A 21,063-nucleotide genomic window follows, 5' to 3' on the forward strand; every position below is an offset into this window, starting at 1 on the left:
CTGGGAGTAATGCACAGAGATTTACAGCCTCTAAATTCAACACAGCAAGAATGACTAAAAATACAAAGACATTTTAAAATCACTGAAGATCTGAGCAGTTGCCTATACCATGTTCAGGCTTTGAGAACTTCTGCGTGAAAAAAATGTAAAGCCTATAACCCAGGCAAATTCTGCACCATGAAATGCTGAATTCTGTACTCAATGCGAATTGAGAAAATGTGTACAATTCTTCTCCTTTTTGTTTTTGGCAAAGTTTACTGCTCTGCATAATTTTCTCTGATTTTACTAGCAATGGGGAAGGAGCAAGGAAGCATCCCTCCACACACACAAACAGAAATCTATCCCAGTCACTTTTCTGGCTTCCAAGATTTCAACTCACTGTCAAACATATCTTTAGAACTCCTATGGATAAAGAAACTTATTTTATTGTAACATTTAGACGCTACCTTTCTGTTCTAATAAAGCACTAGTGGTGGTTAACAGACATAACTACCCCCACAACTCAATAACAGCTAAAAGCCATTAGTAGGCAATCTAATTAGACAAATGAAATCAGAAATCAATCAGTAAAAACAGCAACAGTCAGCAGATACTAAAGAGGAAGAATGAGAGAGTGAACACGCATGAACTCCGAACCTTTACAGTCAAAGGCACTTCTACACAGTGGCATTTTGACCTGACAATGAAAGGCAAAGAGAGAGGAAGCCAGATGAGGTAAAAAAGCAGCCAGATGAGGCTTTCAGGGCAGAGAATCCCACCACCAGAATGGCCTTGTCTTGTGTGCCTGTCTACTACACCACAAAAGGTGGTGGAACAGAACAGAGCCTCCACTGAAGATGTAAGTGCACAGGTAGTTTCATATGGTTTGCTTTTTTTTAAAAAAAAGTGAAAGGTTAGGTTCTCAAGAAGCTAGGTTCTGCATCCACTGTGACATCTTATATTAGAGCTTACACCCAGCCTTAATTGCCTTTTAAGAACAAGGGTCCCTTGCAAGACAAACACTGGTTTGTTATTATAAGACCATCATGGCCATCATGGCAAATTTTGGCCTTATTCCCTCCTTCAGGCAATATCTCCAGGGAGAGATCAGCAACAGGCTTTGTGCTCAGTCTCCTCACCCGGCCTTCCTCTGAGCCTCTTGCTCCAGAGGCAGGTAAACACCCAACTTTCCATCAGTTTTCAGTTTTGCAAATTTAGGAAGATTTTAAAATGCACCATCTCCTGGCTCAGTCACTCACTTCTTTCCATAGCAAGGTAAAGTGCAGGTTGCAGGGGGTGGGGGAAGGGAAGACTTGCTCCAGATTTATCCCTGGGTATGATCTTGTGGGAGAAATATAGTTTGAAGCAGGAATTTTGTTCAGTCTTGCTTTATGCATGCTATAACTGGGATAAGGGGCAATTTGTTAGGGTCAAAGTGGTATTATCTCTATACCGGCCTGATTTAGACACCCATTTGCAGTTTTATAAAACCTTTAATTTAATTCATAATAAGCCTGGCTTACCCTAGTTAATTAACTGGCATTAAACCAGAGCTCCCCGTTTTGGATGTTAAAGGGAACTCTGATTTAAAACAAACCAGGATCTCCACCCCAAAGCTGCCACACAAGGGGAAGAAGCAAGGAAGGAGTGTGAAGCTCTGACACCTGGGAACATATGTCCAAACCAGGCCACTGACAAGGACAGCCAAATCAAATCACTTCTAGACCTATAATGCTATGCACTGCAGGCAGCTTGCTTCACTTCCACAGGTATCTTGAATTCTATGCACACTTGATTGAAAGGAATGAAATGTCAAGGTGTCTCAGCTGTCTTGTTCCACAGCAGCCAGTTACAAACATTTCATCCCCTAAATCTTTAAAGGACATCAAAAGGCTCTGATGACTTAATCTAATAGCACACAAAGGACAAGGCATCTCTCTCTTCACCCCTACCCTATAATTGAATTACATGACAAGCAAATGTCAATTTCTCTTGACCAACAAAAATGGACGGATGGACGGACGAACACACACACACACACACAGAGAGACTTTCCTTCAGATATTTATTTGCTGGAGTTGATGCTTAAAAGTGCTTACACCGTGGCCGACTTCTGCAGTTTTATGACAGACGGTATATTTTCTCCTTTAAAATGATTACTCCTTTTTCCAATTTTAGTGAGCAGAGTGCTTAAGACCCTGACAGAGCCATAAATCAACTTACTAGACTCTGAAGGTCATGCATGTGTATGGTTTAGATACTTTTATTTTTGTTCAAAGCATGCCATCTGAGCATTATGCATATTTATTTCCAAAGAAATTATGTCTAAAATCGTTGTAAGAACATAAAAGCAGCCATGATGGATCAGACCACAGGTCTAATCCAGCATTCTGTTCACACAGTGGCCGACTATCAGCCTAGTCTGCAGGTTGTCATGCAATACAATTATCAGGTGGCAGAAGTGGTGATGCCAGCCTATAGATGTAAACTAATCCACAAATACAGATGAAAAATAATGTTGAAATGCAAATTTATTTTTAACAGGGAAGAATCACCACTAGGAGCCAATGTGATTGTCAAACCTCTTAAGCCATATCATGCTTCTTAAGCTACAGGAACTGATTCGGTGATGCTCACAATTGATGAGAAATGTAATACTGATTTACCGACACTTCAACTATGCTGAGCTTTTGAAAGCTTCCAAATCAATCGCCTTCAGCAAAAAAGCATCAGACCCATGTGATAGCTTTAATGAATTTAATTACATTCATTTGTTTAAAGATTTCATTCATGTGCATGACAAAAAGATTATACCTAACCTACCCTTTAAACAAATAAGAACTTAAGATTCATGAAGCTGAGAAATGTTTTGAATCTATCCACTTACTCATCTTGAAATATTTCACTCTGATGCAACACTCAGCCCTTATTGCAATGTTTGGTCTGGTATCTTATGGTTTTTCTACCCTAAGGTTTCACTTCAAGTGCTTTTTCATAACAAGCAAGCATGATCCTGTTGCATCCACATTGTGATTGCTCCTGCTCCTTATAGAACTGCATGGGATTGGGACCAAACCTTGGCGGTAGAGCACATGCAGAAAGTCCCAGTTTCAATCCCTAATGGTGCTGTAAAGCTCTCCACTCTCTGACCCCTTCAAAAAAATCTTTTTGGTTAAAACCTTGGAGAAGGTTAAGGATAACTTTGCTATTCCCCCTCTTCTTCAGCTCATGGATTCTCCCCTTCTTAGCCTCTAGCCTTGCTCTTTCTTTCACCCTTTGCCTTGCTGTTCCTTCTCCCTCCCAGCCTCTAGCCTCACTATTTCGACCCTTTTTAGCTCTGTCTCTCCCCACTCCCTAGCCTGTAGAATTTCTCTTTCTCTACTGCTTTGGCCTGCTGTTTCTCCCAGCCTCTAGCTTGGCCATTTCTCTGCCCTTCTACCCCACTGCCTTGTTATCCACCCCACCCCACCCCACCCAGCCAAGCTCTAGCCTCACTATTTATCTCTACCAATCCACCTCTTTAGCTCACTTTCGACTAGCCAGCCCCCTGCCATGGCAGCCATTATGTGACCAACCATATCCTCCATACGAGTCATGTTGTGAGGGTGCTCCCTGTAGTTTCTAAAATTCCCAAAAGTGCCCACGGGTCCAAAAAGGTTGGTAATCCCTGGTATTCAAGAATACCACCTGAAGATTTCAAGGGGGAGGGGTGCTTTTATTGGGTTTTTAAAACTACTCCATTCAGGTTATTGTATGCAGTGGTGTAGTGAAGGGGGAACGCAAGGGGAGTGCAGTTCCAGAACAGGAATGATGACATCACATCACCTGTTGGAGAACCAGAGTAAATGACAGGGAGCCACATTCCAGTGGTGGGCGGGGCCAAAGGAAAAACAATGCCAGTGTATTTTAGCTTGAACCTCCTACTGCCAATAACTAAGCCTTAGAAGAGGCATTTCAAGCTTTCACAATGGGGGGAAAACCACACAAAACCTGCGAAACCACCAAACAATTGACCGTTAGGGAAGCAGGACCTATTTGGCCGTGAAGGGAAGGGGGCATTGCAGAGAAGGAGGAAAGAAATAAACAGAGGCTGGATACTTTTTTCCTTCCTTTTCTTTGACGGAGTCCCTAATTCATGCTAGCAGTTTAAACGGTAACACTTCTTTGCAAAATTGCTTTGTTTCTAATTAAAAGCTAAAGATTACATTTCAGCTGGCTGAAGATGTTTTGTTAAAAGTTCAGTATGTTTGATAAGTTGAACCTGTGCAGTCAGACGCAAGCTACGCTAAGCTCCATGGAGCTTATTGCCAGGCACTATGCACTGGATTGCAGTCACACCCCAAAAAGTGACATGTGAGATTTTATTAGTGGTTTGGTAAGTTGACTGTTTTATTATAGAATTTTTAAACAGAGTTTTAGTTGCTTTGAGTACAAATAATACAAAAGCAGGACAAATGGGGCTGTGACTATGGATTTTCCTTGACTATGGGAGTGCCGTGATGAGCTTCAAAATTTACCACTACCTCTGGCCATATGTGACCCTCCCCACCCACCAAAACATTAAACCTGTGTAGAAGGTTCTAAAACCATATTTACCTTAAAAACATAGGATCAGAAAATTAGTAGTGGGTAAGAGCAGTCAGGAGAAAATGGTTAATGTAGAGAAGGTCAAGTACCCTTCTTAGGATGCTTTGTAAATTTACATGCAGCTGCAATGTAATTGTTTCCTTTGTCGCTGATTCTCCAATATTCATCACCTCTAATTTTAACTTCACTTATTCTGGTTTAAGTCAAACCAGGGCTCAAAGTATGATAAACTAAACTCTAGTGATTTTGAATTATCTATCCTGATGAACAATTGCCCAGTCTCTGCTTCTTCACAACAGGCTCTATATTTACAATAGGGTGGATGGACTCCCATAATCAGGCTCAGAAAACAAATTTCCCATCAAACTTAGCTGGGTTCATTCTAAAACCAATTCTGAGTTATATCAGATTCCAGTATGCACCCAGATATGGGGGCATTATTGGGTGTGATCCCTCTGCCACCTTACTTAGCTAACTTGCTGCTCCAGTAGTGGCAGAATGGATGAAAACTTCTTCCTGCAATGTCTGGTTCCTGGCATGCTACTGTGGGTACTGCACGGCAGTGCTGCAAAACTTATATCTCCTAGCACTAGAGCAGGGTATCAGCAATGTGGCACCTTTGGGTGCACTGGTACTCGCCAAGACCCCTGAATACCCCGCTGGTGCACTGGCACCAGCGGGGATCCCTGACTGTGCCTGCCAAGACCCCCTTCTGCTATGTGAACCAACTCTACCAGCCCCACATTCGCTGCTAACCACTTCTCCTTACCTCCTTGGGACTATTTAACCCTGCAGTCAGGAAGCAAGAAGTCAGCACACCCAGAGACTTCCTGCTTCCTCAGGGTTAGGTGGGGGAGAGGAGAGGAAAGGCAATGGCAGTAGGTGGCAGAAGGAGGGGGACAAAGGAGAGGAGGTGGGAGGAAGAATTCTGGAGGAGGAAATGGGAGGGGGCAAAGAAAAGAGAGAATCCAAAAAAATAAATGTAGGTGGGACAAATGTGCCCTCAAGCTCAAAAAACAGACACCAAGAAAACAACAACAAATGTACCCACATCCCCAAAAGGTTGCCTGGCCTTGCTTTAGAGGAAAGAACCAGGAGAGAAACCACCCTATGGCTGCTGGCAGAGTATCAAAACAGGTAGTGATGGCTGGGAAGGGAAGCAGGGAGGGCATAAAAACCTGGGCTGTAATGCCTGCGTTGTTTGAGAGGCAAGCATTAGAAGTTGCCAAAATTCATATTTTCAAGCCAGGAAATACAACACTTGGCAATAACACTAGGCTACATTCATGAGTATGGAATTCAATTAAGCTAACCTACATATTGCTCTTGGCCAAGGTTATATAACTCTTCTACAATGTGCATTTATGTATGTAGGGCACTTTTACAGACAGAAGAGCAGAACAAGAATCAGTACGAGAAAGCAAGCAAGACACAGGCTCAGTTCAGACAACACGTTTCTCAACGGTGGTTTTAGAACTCCACGGTGGAGTTTTTATACCACCATGAGAAATGTGTTGTCTGGCAGAAAAACTCCAAGCAATGGTGGAGGTTTTTTTAGGAAAACACTCCACACAGAATATCCACGCTGTGCAGAGGAGAGTTCCTGCACAACCATTGTGTTGCATGTTGTGTGGTGGGCTCCGTGGTTTTCCATTGCGTTGAGTTGACATTTCCCACTGGCTACAGAGTTCCCTGGCAAGAGTGGCGAAAGAAGCGAGTGCCACTCTAGGAGAGCCACTGGGATTTTTTTTAGCAGCAATGGCTGATGGGATACCATCGGGAGGACCAGGGGAGGAGAGAAGGTGGAGGAACTAGCAATCAAACGTCGTGATGCATTTTACTCAACTCCACGGTAGCCCACAGTCACACAATGGTGGAGTTATAACATGTTGTGTGGGGAGTTATGTGATGGTTTAGTCCAAAATAACCCATGCTTGCATATGCAAAATGGCGGCCACACATTGGGCTGTCATGCCATGCAAACTGGCCCACTATGCCCTGCTTGTGGAATTTATTTGAAAAGGAAACCAAGTAAACTTTTCAGGCAAAGTTTAATGGTTATTGCATAGCAGATGGAAGGTTTGGTGTATTATTTCTTCAAAACCCCATCTTTCAAAATGCCTAGTGCCTCATTGACAGTAGTTAATTGGAACCCAGACTCACCAAGGTCAAGTCAGAGTCCTTTTCAAAAACCACTGTCAAATCATTCAACCAGATCTATGCATTAGTCAGGCCTACACATTCTCTCCAATTTCGCAAGTAGCAAGTGCTCCTTTGACCCCAGTTTCCAATGCCTTACAACTCACTCTCATTACTATCAAAACTTGAGGAGAACATATTGGACTGATGACCCTACTAGGCTAAAGTATGTGCCATGCAAGCTTAAGGTCAGTCAATTCAGTTAATCAGTCTACATATGCAGGGAGAACAGAACATTCTTTTACAGTCTTTTTTAAACTCACGCAAGTGACATTTCTAAAGAATTGGAAGACTGATATTAGCCCCAAAAATACAGACACACACAGTTTACAAATCAGATCAGTGTCAGTTAAAACTTCTGAATGATGAGCTCATCGTATGAAGTGGGGCTTTTATTCCCAGTTAGGGAGAGGTATAGCAGGGAAAAAATATCTTTGGCAACAGGAGTTAAAAACAACTCAAGCCCTTTGCTATCTGACTTTTCCCAATTTTAAATACAAGCAGGTTTTTTATAAATATGAATGGGATGCACACCCATTTTGGGATGAACTGAAATTCAGAGTTTCTGCAGTAAGCACATATAGGAGGGACCTGATGAATATCAGAAACAGTCATGAATTTGCAGGTGAGATTCTGCAATATCCAAAAGATCATCTCTGGGGAAAAGAAGACTCTGAAAGGGGGGAGGGCGGGACTGTCTTGTGGATACTAAATACAACATTAAAAGAAAAGAAAAAAGAACACTTCACACTGTATACCTAAGCAAGGATTTCAGCAGGGCCCTAAGCTCTTATGACATCCTAGAAGAAAGATTGACAAAAATGTGGCCTAAAAATGGCAACAAACAAAAACCTCAAGTACGGAAAGGCATAAAATACTGCATCTTGATTTGTGCAGTGTAATCCTATACGTTATCTGCTCAGATGTAAGGTTCATTGAGTTCAATGGGAGTTGCATGTAGAATTGCCATGTAGAATTGCTGCCTTAATAAATCAAATTTCTAACTTTTATAGTTTCAAGCCCAAGTGAAGTCTCAGAAGCCAGTAGAGTAAAGTTACACAGGGAGTGATATTTCAGTACCTTACTGTTCCTTGCCTTAAGCAGAAGCAGAGACACATACATTAAGGAAACATATACAATTTGCACAATTTACACAAGCTACAAGAAATTTGCTTTTCTTATCACAGAATTTCAGCTACCTTGATGCAGAATGTTGATATTTTTCCCCTTTTAGCACAGACTTCACACAGCCCTATCTATACAGAATGAAAATGCCCTAGCTGATCTGAAGAGCTGTCCATGTCATGAAATACTGAAATTAATGAACACTATGCAATGAAATTGCACCAGATGTTTCCATCAGAAACTATTTCAACACAATGCATTTTCATACAATGTTTAATTAAGAACCACACTTTACAAGAAGGTCTAAGGATTCATCTTATTTCAAGCTCATTTCCCAAATTCCAATATTATGCAGTGCTGGTATGCAGATAGAACTTCTCCATTGTGGATGGAGCAGAGCATAGTCACTTTAAAACATTATCCCATTAAAACACAGAATCATCTAATACAAGCTATGCTCAAGACACATCAATTCATTGCCCTCTAGTTTAAAATATGAAGCAATCAAGCACAGACTTAAAGAATGTTCAAAGCATGATACTGGAGATGTAGTGTGTTTTTGTATAGCTACTGTCTAAGCTGCATTTTTCTTCCTGCAATGTACTAGTGCAAAAGTTGGAAAACATTGGGACACAGAAATCCCTTCAGACCCAGTGAAAGTGCTGGGTGTTAGTCATAAAATGTTAAGTGCACCGAAAGGAATACTTTACTTTAATGGATACTTCTTTCTGCTAGCAGAATTATTGATATAATCATGTTGAATTACAGACCAGGGGCAGAGAAGCAGAGTGAGTTCTCTCTACAATGGAGGAGTCCGCCAGTAGCTATGTGTGCATTTTTCAGTACCAAGCTCTCTAGAGTGATCTACTTCCTAAATAGGACCATTGGAATTGCCACGGTGGGCCAGGCCAAAATATCTGTGTTAATATAAAGCTCACTATTTATACAACATAAACTAAGACACTGGGATAATGTTTAGATAAATGCTCCAGTTTTGAACATTGTACACATGTGGAAAAGTCTATATTGCCCAAGCCTCTAATGGAGCTAATCGCCAAACAAGGACAGACATAGGGCAAGGAAGAAATAAAGAGATTTCTAAGGGAGCAATCCAACAGCCCCTAGCCAAAATTTGGGGTGGGTGGGTCATAGGATAGTTCAGTTTTCTGGATCCGAGGTCAGAGCCAAGAATCCAAGCTCCCTGCTCCCTCTCTCTTGTAGCTGGCACAGAGAGATCTGAGTTGGCTGCCTCTCCAAGCCCACAACCTCGGTGAGGAGGGAAAGGGGGCGTGCCAGTGGGAGGGGCGAGGAGGGGACAGGAGAGGCCAGTATCTCCAGATCTCCACAACCTCCTTCCCTCCCACTCCACAGAACACAACTAGATGAGAGTATAAATCCGTCTTCCTAAAACACAGAGTGGGAGGTAAAGTTCACCTCCATTGCTCTTCTCATTCTGCCCTGGACAGCCATAAACCTCTGAGTTCAGAGGCTTAAGGCCATCACAACAGAATTACCCCCTACATCATTAATATTCAATCCACCATGAGTGCATAGAAGAGAGAAAATAAACTATTGAGGGGAGGGGGAGAATCAAGATACCAGCCTGTTCGTAAGACAAATGATGCCAGCACCAAGGCTTGTAATATCGCAGACATACCGGTCATTGTAAACCAGAGCATGTTTTTGTTGATCAATAAGCAATAAATCATTTGGTGTCTCGCAGTCCCTCACTATCAATCATTTCCAGAAAGCGTAATAGATGTTTCCTCTGCACAACTGCTGAGACCATTAACATTCTTCAGAGGAAGTTATAAAGAAGCCAATGCATCAACTCTTAGAATGTGAAACATGCTTGAAGGTGCTGAAAATCTTCACTATTTTCTGCGGTCATGGTACTACTGCATAACAGAAACAAATTTGAAGAGTTAAAAGTAAAAGAAAAGTGCTAGTTATACAAGATTATTTTTTTTTTAAAAAAAATGTAAACTTCTGAGTGACAAAGTGAGTCAGGGAAAGCAAAATTTCACATGCAGCAAGTTTAGAAAACACACACACACATGCTGCAAAAAATGCTACGGTTCCTATATGCCTTCTCCCCTTTTCCAAAACCTACTAAAGTAAAAGTAACCACCAGCAGTTCACATCTTGAATTAAATGTAAACAATGTTAAAATGTCTTTAGGTTATAGGCTTCAAATGTGTGTAGCCCTCTGCCTTGGTAAAGCATTCTGTCGCTCAATTCCAGAGGTGTGGGTACAGCTGGCTATGGTTACTCAGGGCCAAACAAGTTGTGACCCTGTCTACAAAATCAGCAATCGCAGCAATGGATTTTTAAATAAATAAAATAAATAAATAAAGTACAAATAACAGGTGTTGGGGCCTGATCTGAATCAGGACCTGGGAGGGTTTTTTAACCCATTCCCCCTGCTGTGTTCCCAAACCGTATCAGGGACTTTGGCTATGGGTGCTCTTTATTTTAAAAACATTCATGCAATTGCTAATTTTGGGAATGGTGTCACATCTAGCTTGATGTGTATCTGAGTGAGGGGTGCACTCTGCACATGCACTGAGTACTCTGATCTGGGCAGATGGATGCATTAAAACACAGCTTCCAAGACAAAGCTCTGCCTTACATTAAGCCCAGAAAACCATTAGGCCAGAGAAAGGAAAGGAAATTTGGGCTGCCACTTTATCTCCCCACAATGCACACAGAAGTAGCAGCCCAAATACAACTATCAAGCAAGTCCTCTCTGCTCATAAAAGGCAAACTGTTTACTTTGATTTGAGATGTCTTTTACACCAGAGGCCTGAAGCAGAGGTAGTTAAGATAGTTTTAGGGCTGTCCAAAGGGATGCTGCTGGCAGAACCAAAGAACTGCTTTGTTTTAATATGGCGGAGTTCTTTGTGCATAATGACTCAAAGTTGTTTGGGGATGGGGGAAAAGAGAGAGAAATCAAATCACAACTGAAGCAAAACCTAAAAACAACACAAAGCTGAGCACTTCGTTTTTTCAGTGTTTGCAGGAAAAGGGGAAGGGAGAACAAATAGCATACACGGAGTCATAGAAATGTCAATACTTCTGAACCTGAGCTGTAAAAACATCCTGAAGTAATACAGTCATGGGCCAGGGATGTGTAAAAAACTACCACAAATTTAAGGAAAGGGCAATAGCTCAATAGGAGAGCACATGTTTTGCAAGGCTGAGGCAAGAAATGCTACAAGTGCCTCTCCCTAGTAGTAAAAATACCACAGTAATAAATTAAACGACTAACAAGTTGCTGCCTTTCATGACACTCAAGATCAGCTGCCTGAGGTGGCTGGGTCACTTTGCCTAACGGTAGGGCCAGCCCTGAATCGGCATAATTTCTTACGTGCTTGAAGATAGATCTTGTAGAGCAGCCCCACACCTCTGGAACAAGTTCCCATTAGAGGACCACCATGCTCAGTCATTGAAGGCTTTTAAGAAGGCCTTAAAAACATATTATTTTACTGTGGTCTTCTTGTGATAGGAGTACTGGCATTGCTGCTATTGCCATCATTGTTGCTGGTTTTATTGTTGGCTTTTATTGTTTTAATTGCTATTTTATTCTATTTATGCTTTTATTGCTTTTAATATTTTAACTGTTTTTATATATTTTATTGTTGTAAGTCACTTTGCGAGGGCTTCTGTCCTGAAAGGCGGCCAAGAAATGTTTGAAATAAATAAAAATAAAGCCCCAAAATGTTTCAAGGACTTTATGAACCATTTTTAACACTTTCCCCAGCTGATCTTTACAACTGTATAGGCTCTATGTATAATATTTGTTCTCTTAAGAACATCAGAAGAGCCATGCTGGATCAGACCAAGGGTCCATCTAGTCCAGTACTCTATTCACACAGTGGCCAACCAGCTTTTGACCATGGACCAACAAAGCAGGTCACAGTGCAACAGCACCCTCCCACCCATGTTCCCCAGCAAGTGGTATGTATAGGCTTCCTGCCTTAGATACAGGGAGGTAGCACATAGCCCTCAGGGTTAGTAACCATTTATAGCCCTCTCCAGAAATTTATCCAACCCCGTTTTAAAACCATCCAAGTTGGTGGCCATCATTACATCTTGTGGTAGCAAATTCCATCATTTAACTATGCACTGTGTACTTCCTTTTATTTGTCCTGAATCTCCCACCAATCAGCTTCATGGGATGACCCCAGGTTCTAGTATTTTGAGAGAGGGAGAAAAATATCTCCCTATCCACATTCTCCACACCATGCATAATTTCTCAAAATTCTCAAGGTGCTAAATCTTATGTTTAGGCTACATGATGGGAGATATGCAACCCTGACAATATCCCTCAAAATGAGGAGCAGGAAGTACTTTTTTTTTAAAAAAAGGCATACGCATACTATTGCAAATACACAGGTACGAGATTGCACCCGGTCTCCATGATACACACTGAGGGCAATGCTAAATCTGAGTCTCCTCTAAAGAGCAAAGTGGTACAACAGTGGTGAGTACAGTTTCAAAGTTGGCAGGACTAATGCCAATATGAGGTTCTCCCACCTCCTTGAAAGGGAATGCTCTTTCCTGCTAATGTGGTTTAAACCTTAAGCAGGAGCACAGCATCACCAGTGCGGATATACCTGAGGTGAGAAATATTTACATTATGAAATTCGCTACCACAAAATGTAGTATAAAGCTATCAATGACTACTAGTCATGAAGTTTATATTACCTCCACTGTCACAGGCCTCTTTATCCAAGTTGCTGGGGGAAACTATTGAGAACAGAAGGCTGGATTAGATAGGCCTCTGGTCTGATGTAGCAGGGCTCGTAAAAGACACCACTGAAGAATCCTTCAACAAGCACTTTGATTCTTTCCACTATGTTCTATAATGCAAGATACTAATGATGCTGTGGTGTGGTAATGGGAAAGCCACTGCATTACAGCCTCTGAGCACCTCACATTTTAGAATGTGTTTATCCTCAGTAACATCATTTACATAGACAGAAATCTCTGCTATAAGATGACATGCTAAAACAGTACTTAGTCTGTAGCGGAGAAAACAGCTGCTTTGATTCAGGTCACAGACTAACATTACAATCACTGAATTGTGCCTCTTTGCTTTTAGATGAGAGATGTAATGAAGGAATACCTAACATCTTGTACTGCAGTTCAAGGACTGCAAATTAAATAGGAACAAAGCCAATTATTCTTACCTTCTTTCTCCCAATACTCTCATCAGCCTAGAAAGAGGCCAGGTTCACACAACACGCTAACACACCATGTGTTATTGTGTTGTGCGAACACAGTGCAGTTTCTGCAGTGTGGTTTAAAGTGTTGTCTGAGTGTAGGTCATTTTCCACAGGGTGGCTTGTTAAATCATGCTGCGTGTTTTTTCTCAAACAAGCTACCTTGAGAACCCATGGCTTGTTGGGTTGTTCAGGGTGGTTAACAAACCATACAGCATGGTTCACGAACAACACCACAGAAAAAGCATTGCATTCAGACAACACAATAACCACTGCTGCATTCACACAACAGGATAACTAATGGTTCAACAACACCCTACACACTGGGTGGGTTAGTGGCTGCGTTTCACATACTGTTGAGATACTAAGCAGGGAAAGGAGCTATATTTTAAAAAAGCTGTTCTATTAGGCGTAACAGCCTCAAACCCTGACATCATTTATTTTTATCTACACACAAACAGGTTCTCTATGAATGTAATAAAGGCCCAAGTATTCCCTGCCAGTGTGAATTTCCATGACAATCTTGGGTAAACCTGCACTGAGTGGCATTTTAGCCTCTCAAGCTTTTTCAGACATCTCCCAATTGACAAATAAATGAAACCTGAAAGTGGACCTAATTAGCTTAAGGATGCTGTGAGAAGATTAGAAATGTAGTAAGTAACTCAAGTCGTAAAACCTAGATTATACTATACGTAGCTTGAATAAAATGGTTCTAAAGCACCGTATGAGCAAAACCTTCAGGATAAAAAGGGCAATATAATTTATTTAAATCTGCAACAGTATGTGACTAATTACATGCACTGGTGCAACGGTATTCAAGCCTCTGCTATTGAATTACTACAACTGCTCTTGATTACTGTAATTGAAAATTTTGTATGCACAACTCTCACCCAACAGCCATCACCTATGGAGCTCCATGCAAATGTTTCACTGCCTCCCTTCAAATACCAGATACACAAAACACTACATGAACAAGTCTGTATCTTAAAGAAACAACATAGTTCTTGTTAACAGACTTCACTTCTGTCTTTAAAGATGTCCACTGAAAGGTGTGTGAATTAAAAATGGTTGCAAGTGAAAACTATAGGAAGGGGCCATAGCTCAGTGGAAAAGCACGTGCTTTGCAGGCAGAAGGTTCCAGCTTCAATTCCTTACATCTCTGATTAAAAGCAGCAGATGGTAAGACCTCGGACAGAGACCCTAGAGAGCTAGTAAAAGTAAGGTAAGGCAGTTTCAGCCTAGAAGCTGGAAAAATAGTCTGATCTGGTATGAGGCAGCTTCCTATATTCTTCTGCCTCGTGACAGATAGCTTTTGAAAGCAAGGTGAGTTGTAAAAGCAGTTTGTAATACACCACTGGTGATGGGTGGAAGTGGTGTCTACCATTACAAGTAATATTTTGGATTGCAACCCCCACTCCCTATATATAGCTACTAGGCATGCCCATACAACTTGGATTGGAATCCACATGGCCCCTTCAGCAGCACCAAAGTTCACAAAAAGAGTTGCGGTATTAAACACTAGTGGGTGTACCAACAAGGCATGATACCTGTGCATGCGCAGTGGGATCTCCAAAGAGCATAACACTGCCGTACTTTCCCCCCACCCCCATCTCCTTCCACCTCAGCCTACGTGCAAACATAGCCATGCAGCACGCCAAGCCATTATGAGGGATGGGAAGCCTCTGTGAGCTTCACCTCCTATATCCCTGTTCCACCTTTTACATTCTGTACAGTCAAGGAATATGAGCTCTGAGGTGGTAAGGGGGTGGGGGGGGTATATGTCGAATGTGCTCAGGTAATGGTTGGGATCAGCAAGCAGAGTCATGTAGTAACCAGCAGCTGCTCATCATGTACACCAGTTACCATTAACACCGAGGTTTGCAAGACTGATTATTTTTACCAAAACATAGGAAAAATCTATCTAAAACAGTTAATGAAAGAACTGTCAAAATCCCTTCAACATTTAATTAGGCTATAGAACATAGCTCCCAATCTGTCAACGTATCTTTTAAGCCACTTATACTGGAAAAGAAAGAATGGAGGAGTGTCAGCAACCCTATTTTGAAAATAGGGTTATCCTGTTTCAGAAGACCTTGTGGAACATACAGGTGGACCCACTACAGGGGCAAAGTTGTTAGGGTCACATTGGAGTGGGGATCACAATCATCTTATTTAGATTCTCAGTGCTAGCACTGCTGTCCATATCAAAAGGAGAAGGCTTGATTGACACAGATCCAGCAGTTCTTACAATCCTTCCAACTATCACAGAGTTGAGGCTTTCCAAAGCTCTGTAAATATCAGTAAATTTGTTTACTTAAGGCAGCCTTTCTCAAAGTGGTTTCCTCCAGACCTACAGCTCCCAGCATTCCTGACCATTGGCCATGCTGGCTGGGGTCATGGGAGTTGAATTCCAAAATATCTGGAGGGCACCAGGTTGCAGAAAGCCCCTGGGCATAAAATCTAAAAACAGAAGCACAAAACAAAAAAGGAGATGGAAAGAGAAAGGGAAAATATGAAAACTCAGACACAGATTCTTAATGTAATACAATTCAGGACATTGTTGGTCTCATCACGACAATCTGAAACAGATAAAGGAGGAGGAACCAAAAAATTGTTCGTCTCTCAGCTAAACTGATGGAATGGCCCTGCTTCCTGCCTTTCCCTCTACTACAGGTGCAGAAAAAAAGGAAACCCTGTGAGGGAGTGAAAAACAAGCCGAAGGCAGGGGTGGAACCAAGGATATCTTCTGCAAGGTATTGTTTGCATAAAAAGGTTTAATAAAAGTGCCTACGCGTTTCAGACGCAAATGCGTCCTTCCTCAGGGCTTATTTTTAACAAAGTTTTTTGCAGTTGTATGCTCCGTGAAATCAAGGGCTTGACTGGTACAGAGAGATGTTAAGCCCTTGACTTCACGGAGCATACAACTGCAAAAAACCTTCTTAAAAATAAGCCCCGAGGAAGGACGCATTCGTATCCAAAACGCGTAGGCACTTTTATTAAACCTTTTTATACAAACAATACTTTGCAGAAGATATCCTTGGTTCCACCCCTGCCTTCAGCTTGTTTTTCTCTCCCTCTACTACAGCCTGATGGAATTAGTATTGGACGATGGGGAGAGGAAAAACCCAATGAAGATGACTTCTCAACATAGCTCATGGCAGCCGTGTTGACCTTCTCTGCCCCTGTTGCAGCCTGAAGGAATGGCTCAGGCCAGGGAAACATCCCACCAAAAATGTTACAGCTGCCACCCACTAAAAATCATCTTCTCTTCCCTAACTGACAACAGTTAAGCGCAGGATTATTCTGATTTTGCAAGTTTCTTGGTAAGAGTCACTGCTATGTGATTGTCAGGGTGCAGAAAATTTAAGGGAAGTTTTCAGAAGGGAGATAAATTAGATGTCGCCAGTCCAAGTCCATTAGCATTTCAGTTCTTCTAGACTTACAACCCATCCCCCAATGGTATGTAGGGTAATAAAGGAGCTAGCTAAATTCAGAAACACCTTTATATGCCACTAAAGAAGGCCATAGGATTGAAACAAATTTAGCAATCAAAACTATTGTATACTATTTTCAATGGCAATCTGAACTTACTCTTTGTCTAAATTCAAGGGTTATCAATTCGATTGTCTGCTCACCCTATATTTAGATTATTTTGTTGTGCGTAATAGTAAAGTATTTTGTACAGTGTTTAAAGCTGCACCCCGGGGGCCATAGGAGATTGGAACTTTCACTCCAACCTCAGAGGACATCTGATTCCTGATCCCCAGCCCCATGGACCTTTCAACGTTCTTTCCCTCTCTGACATTGTAGTACTGATGGTGCAAAGTGGCAGAAATGTAAGGCTCAAGGGGTGTCGTGTGGGAGGGTCTGGGTACACTGTATCCAAAGCCCTATGAAGAGAGACTGAAACAACTGGGCATGTTTAGCCTGGAGAAGAGAAGATTGAGGGGAGACATGATGGCACTCTTCAAATACTTAAAAGGTTGTCACACAGAGGAGGGCCAGGAGCTCTTCTCGATCCTCCCAGAGTGCAGGACATGGAATAACGGGCTCAAGTCAAAGGAAGCCAGATTCCAGCTGGACATCAGGAAAAACTTCCTGACTGTTAGAGCAGTACGACAATGGAATCAGTTACCTAGGGAGGTTGTGGGCTCTCCCACACTAGAGGTCTTCAAGAGGCAGCTGGACAAGCATCTGTCAGGGATGCTTTAGGGTAGATTCCTGCACTGAGCAGGGGGTTGGACTCAATGGCCTTGTAGGCCCCTTCCAACTCTGCTATTCTATGATTCTATGTCCCCAACCCTGCTCACAAAGGGAGGGAAATTGTTTTCTTCCTTCCTTTTTTATTTTTATTAAAGAAAATCCACAATCCTCACTCCATTTTGCTCAGCTGGCGGTAGCATAGCAGGGCGTAGGAAATGTTGGAGCGCTCTGAACAAACAACTGGACTCGCCTGCCCATGTTTATTTTGCTCAGGGATCTTTTCTCTTTCTGTATTAAGAGAAAAGAGACAAGCGAACTAGGATCCTAGAATTATATGCCCAAAGTATTTTACTTACGAATTCGTAATCACCATCCTGAGGTACTCTCCAATCTGAGGAGTATCTTTCAGGCACCTGCCTCCCATAGTTGTTTCTCCGATTCTCTTTTTCTTTTTGTTCGAAATATTCAAGGAAAGATGGTCTGACGGACTGCATTGTTTCATCTCTCCCTACAAAGACAGAAGTATCACTTTCATTAACTCAAGGCAAGATATTTTACGTCCCATTAAACATAGTAACTGCCTAACACATTGCTCCCAGCAATATCCACACTTGATAAATAGAGCTGTTAATTTAAAAAACTTCTGAACAGGAAATAAATGCTCAAAGATTCCTCTAAGAGAAAAGAAACTCCCACTTTGAAAACGAAATCAGAGACACAGAAAGGACCAGCAGGTCTTATAATCTAGAAATGGAAGGAGGATTAAGAATATCATAGATGATGTTCTATTTCTTTTAATCACTCATGTCCAAAGCTTTAGTCTGTTCTCACATCAATGTCTGCACCTCAAAGCCCAAGTTCCAGCAACAGGGATGTGTTTTGCCAGCTCTACCTACTGAGAAGGTGGTGAGCCTTTGTTTCACATAATGACATGGCAATCAACATTTATACCTTTAAGACTACACTACTGTAATGCACTTTACATCAGAGCTATACTTACTTACGCCAGCAGGCTCACAACGTGATTCAGAGTTCTTCCTGAAAAGAATGGATCACGAGATATCGGAGCCGCAGTGCCCCTATAGTATGATTTTGACAGGTAAGGGTGCTTTAAGAAAGTCTTCATTCCTGGGCGACACACGTTGGTTCTATACCCTAAATGTTGACCCTTCCAATGATTCAGATGCTGAAACAGTAGCCCCAGCTGTCTTCCAACTGGCACCATTCAAAGGTGCTGGTTTTGACCTATAAATCTTTACAATACTTTAGAGAGCACTCCCCCTGCCCTTGTGTTCCATCACACAGTTTTTAAATTAAGATCTTGTTGAAGATATCATCCCATTACCAAGGAGCTGTATCACTGCCATTTTAAGCTTCCAGTTATCTCCATTTCTCCTGGGGAACAGGAATCAAATGGAGGCTTGAGGAACAAGGGCAAGATAGCACAACAGTATGTAGCTGCTGCCCCTGTTTTATCATGTAATCTAGGAATGGCCCACGCTCATTATGCAAAGAGGTGTGAGAAGTGCAAGTACATGCAAACGCCTCACTCTCTGTATAGCTCCTACTGCAATCGCATCAACTCAAGCACAACGATTTAACTGGGCAGTCCCTGAGCTCTGGGGAAGGAAACCTCCAATCCAAAGAGCCTTCCCCTATAAACACATCAACATTCATCAGCATCCATAAAGGTCAGACACTTTCACCCAGGTATACCCACAGAATCCCTTTTACACTCTGCATTTTTGCACAAATTCTTAAGGGAGAGCCAGTGTGGTATAACGGTTAGTGTGCTGGAGATCCAGGTTCTAATCCCCACTTGGCCATGATAATCGTTGGGTGACTCTGGGCCAGTCACAGACTCTCAGCCCAACCTATCTCACAGGGTTGTTGTGAGGATGCAATGGAGAGGAAGAGGGCTATGTAAGCCCCATGGGCTCCTTGTAAATAGAAAAAAGCAGGATATAAATGTATTAAAAAAGACCATCCCTACTAACTCCCTTCTTTGTTCTTATGGAGGAACCTCTGCCTGTAACTAGTTCCACTTTGCCTCCCTCTGTCTCTCTCCCCGGTTTATTCCTATTATTTTGTACTCAAAAGGTTAGGGCTCAAGGAGACCTAACAAGGCTTTCCAGCCTTTGGTTCCCCATCATTGCCTCTGTGCCTTTGACAGAGTATACTTCGTACACTAGGATACTTAGTGATCTACAATTTGTGAGGTATTACAGTCACTATTCCATTGTCATGTTTTACTAGATAATCCACAGCAAACCCTTGACTGAGAATCACCATTTATTCCTCTCATATTGGAGGAGGCAATATCTGTGCTTCAACCCTTCTCTCCTTATTAGTTCTCTCTCTTCTGCCTGAACCTTTTCTTCACTCTTCAACTGCATAGCCGCTAGCGTTTACATGCACTTTCAAAGTCTAATTAGAGCCCATGCGTGTCTATCGAGTTCATGTTGGTCTTCTCCTCCTCCTTACGAGGAAGCAGGCGCCCTGCTATCCATCTAAAACCACTTGCATTCTGCTCTACTTATCCTTGACTCTCTTTCCCCATCCCCAGAACTCTCTACGGACTAAATTTGTTGCTGGTCCTGTTCCAGTTTTATGCATGTAATCATTGCATCTTTGTAATAATAATGTATTTAACTGTTAAATAAAATAATGTATTTAATTGTTCTAATCTTTGGCTCTTGTCTTGTTGCAAATTCCCCATTCAAAGGAAGAGACTGGGCAAAGGTCCAGTATTTGCTTTTCCCACTGGGGAAGACCAGTCCATGCACCATGACTCTAGTTTAGAGATCCTTTCATTGTCTATTATTATTACTATTACTACTACTACATTTCTATACTGCCCCATAGCCAAAGCTCTCTGGGCAGTTTACAAAAGATTAAAACATTAAACATTAAAAATCGATACACAAAATTTAAAAACATAAAAACAAGACAGCATACAAAGACAACATCCATTTAAAAACAACTTTGAGCTCTCAGCCAGACCTAAAGATAGATCTGGGGTCGATTAAAACTCAACATATGCTGTTAAATACAGTTTATTACATTTCTATACTGCCCAATAACCAAAGCTCTCTGTGTGGTTTACAAATATTAAAACCTTAAAAATACAATACAGTATATCAATAAGAAATCCCAGGACCCACATTTCAATAACGTGCATTACTGGCCACATCTAACTCGGTAACAATCCAACATAGGTCACATTCCGAAGCTCTCCACAGCTGCCCCGCAACTTCCATCCCCGGACAAGTCTAAGCCTGATAATCTTCTGGAAGCATAAGACTTTTAGTAGCAAAACAGAGTTAGTTAGGCTGCAATCCTATGCACACTTATGTGGCACTAAGCCATACTGAGGGCCAGTTTGCATGTCACTTTAAGTCATGATGGTTTATAAGATGCTCACTATAGCTTATTTTGAAAACTAAATTGTTAGTTTGACATTCCAGTGCTGCCATGCCCTCACCAAATGAATGTTCCAAGACAAGGTCAGAGGTGGCCATCCCTACACAGACTGCCTCACCAGTTTCTTGCATGCACAGGACTCCCCAGACTCACAGATAGCCTGTGCACACACCTGGATGCTGTCTCCCATTGCGCACATGGACAAAGAGTAAGGATGCACTCATTGACCCAGCATCTTTCCTCTTTCTCAGCCATCTCCTTGAAGAGGCCGTATATACATTCACCGAACACTTCTGTGGCAATGACCAAATCACATGCA

General features: G+C 41.9%; 1 protein-coding gene across 1 annotated transcript in view; it reads right to left on the reverse strand.

Moving 5' to 3' along the window:
• The window catches only part of STK4 (serine/threonine kinase 4), a 68,869-nt gene that overhangs the window by 17,803 nt on the left and 30,003 nt on the right, over positions 1–21,063 (reverse strand). The window contains exon 10 of the mRNA XM_063145569.1: positions 17,678–17,829. Coding sequence (XP_063001639.1) covers positions 17,678–17,829 — 152 coding nt within the window. The remainder of the gene's footprint in view (positions 1–17,677; positions 17,830–21,063) is intronic.

This window comes from Elgaria multicarinata, chromosome 1, assembly GCF_023053635.1.
Source record: "Elgaria multicarinata webbii isolate HBS135686 ecotype San Diego chromosome 1, rElgMul1.1.pri, whole genome shotgun sequence".
Taxonomy (NCBI): domain Eukaryota; kingdom Metazoa; phylum Chordata; class Lepidosauria; order Squamata; family Anguidae; genus Elgaria; species Elgaria multicarinata.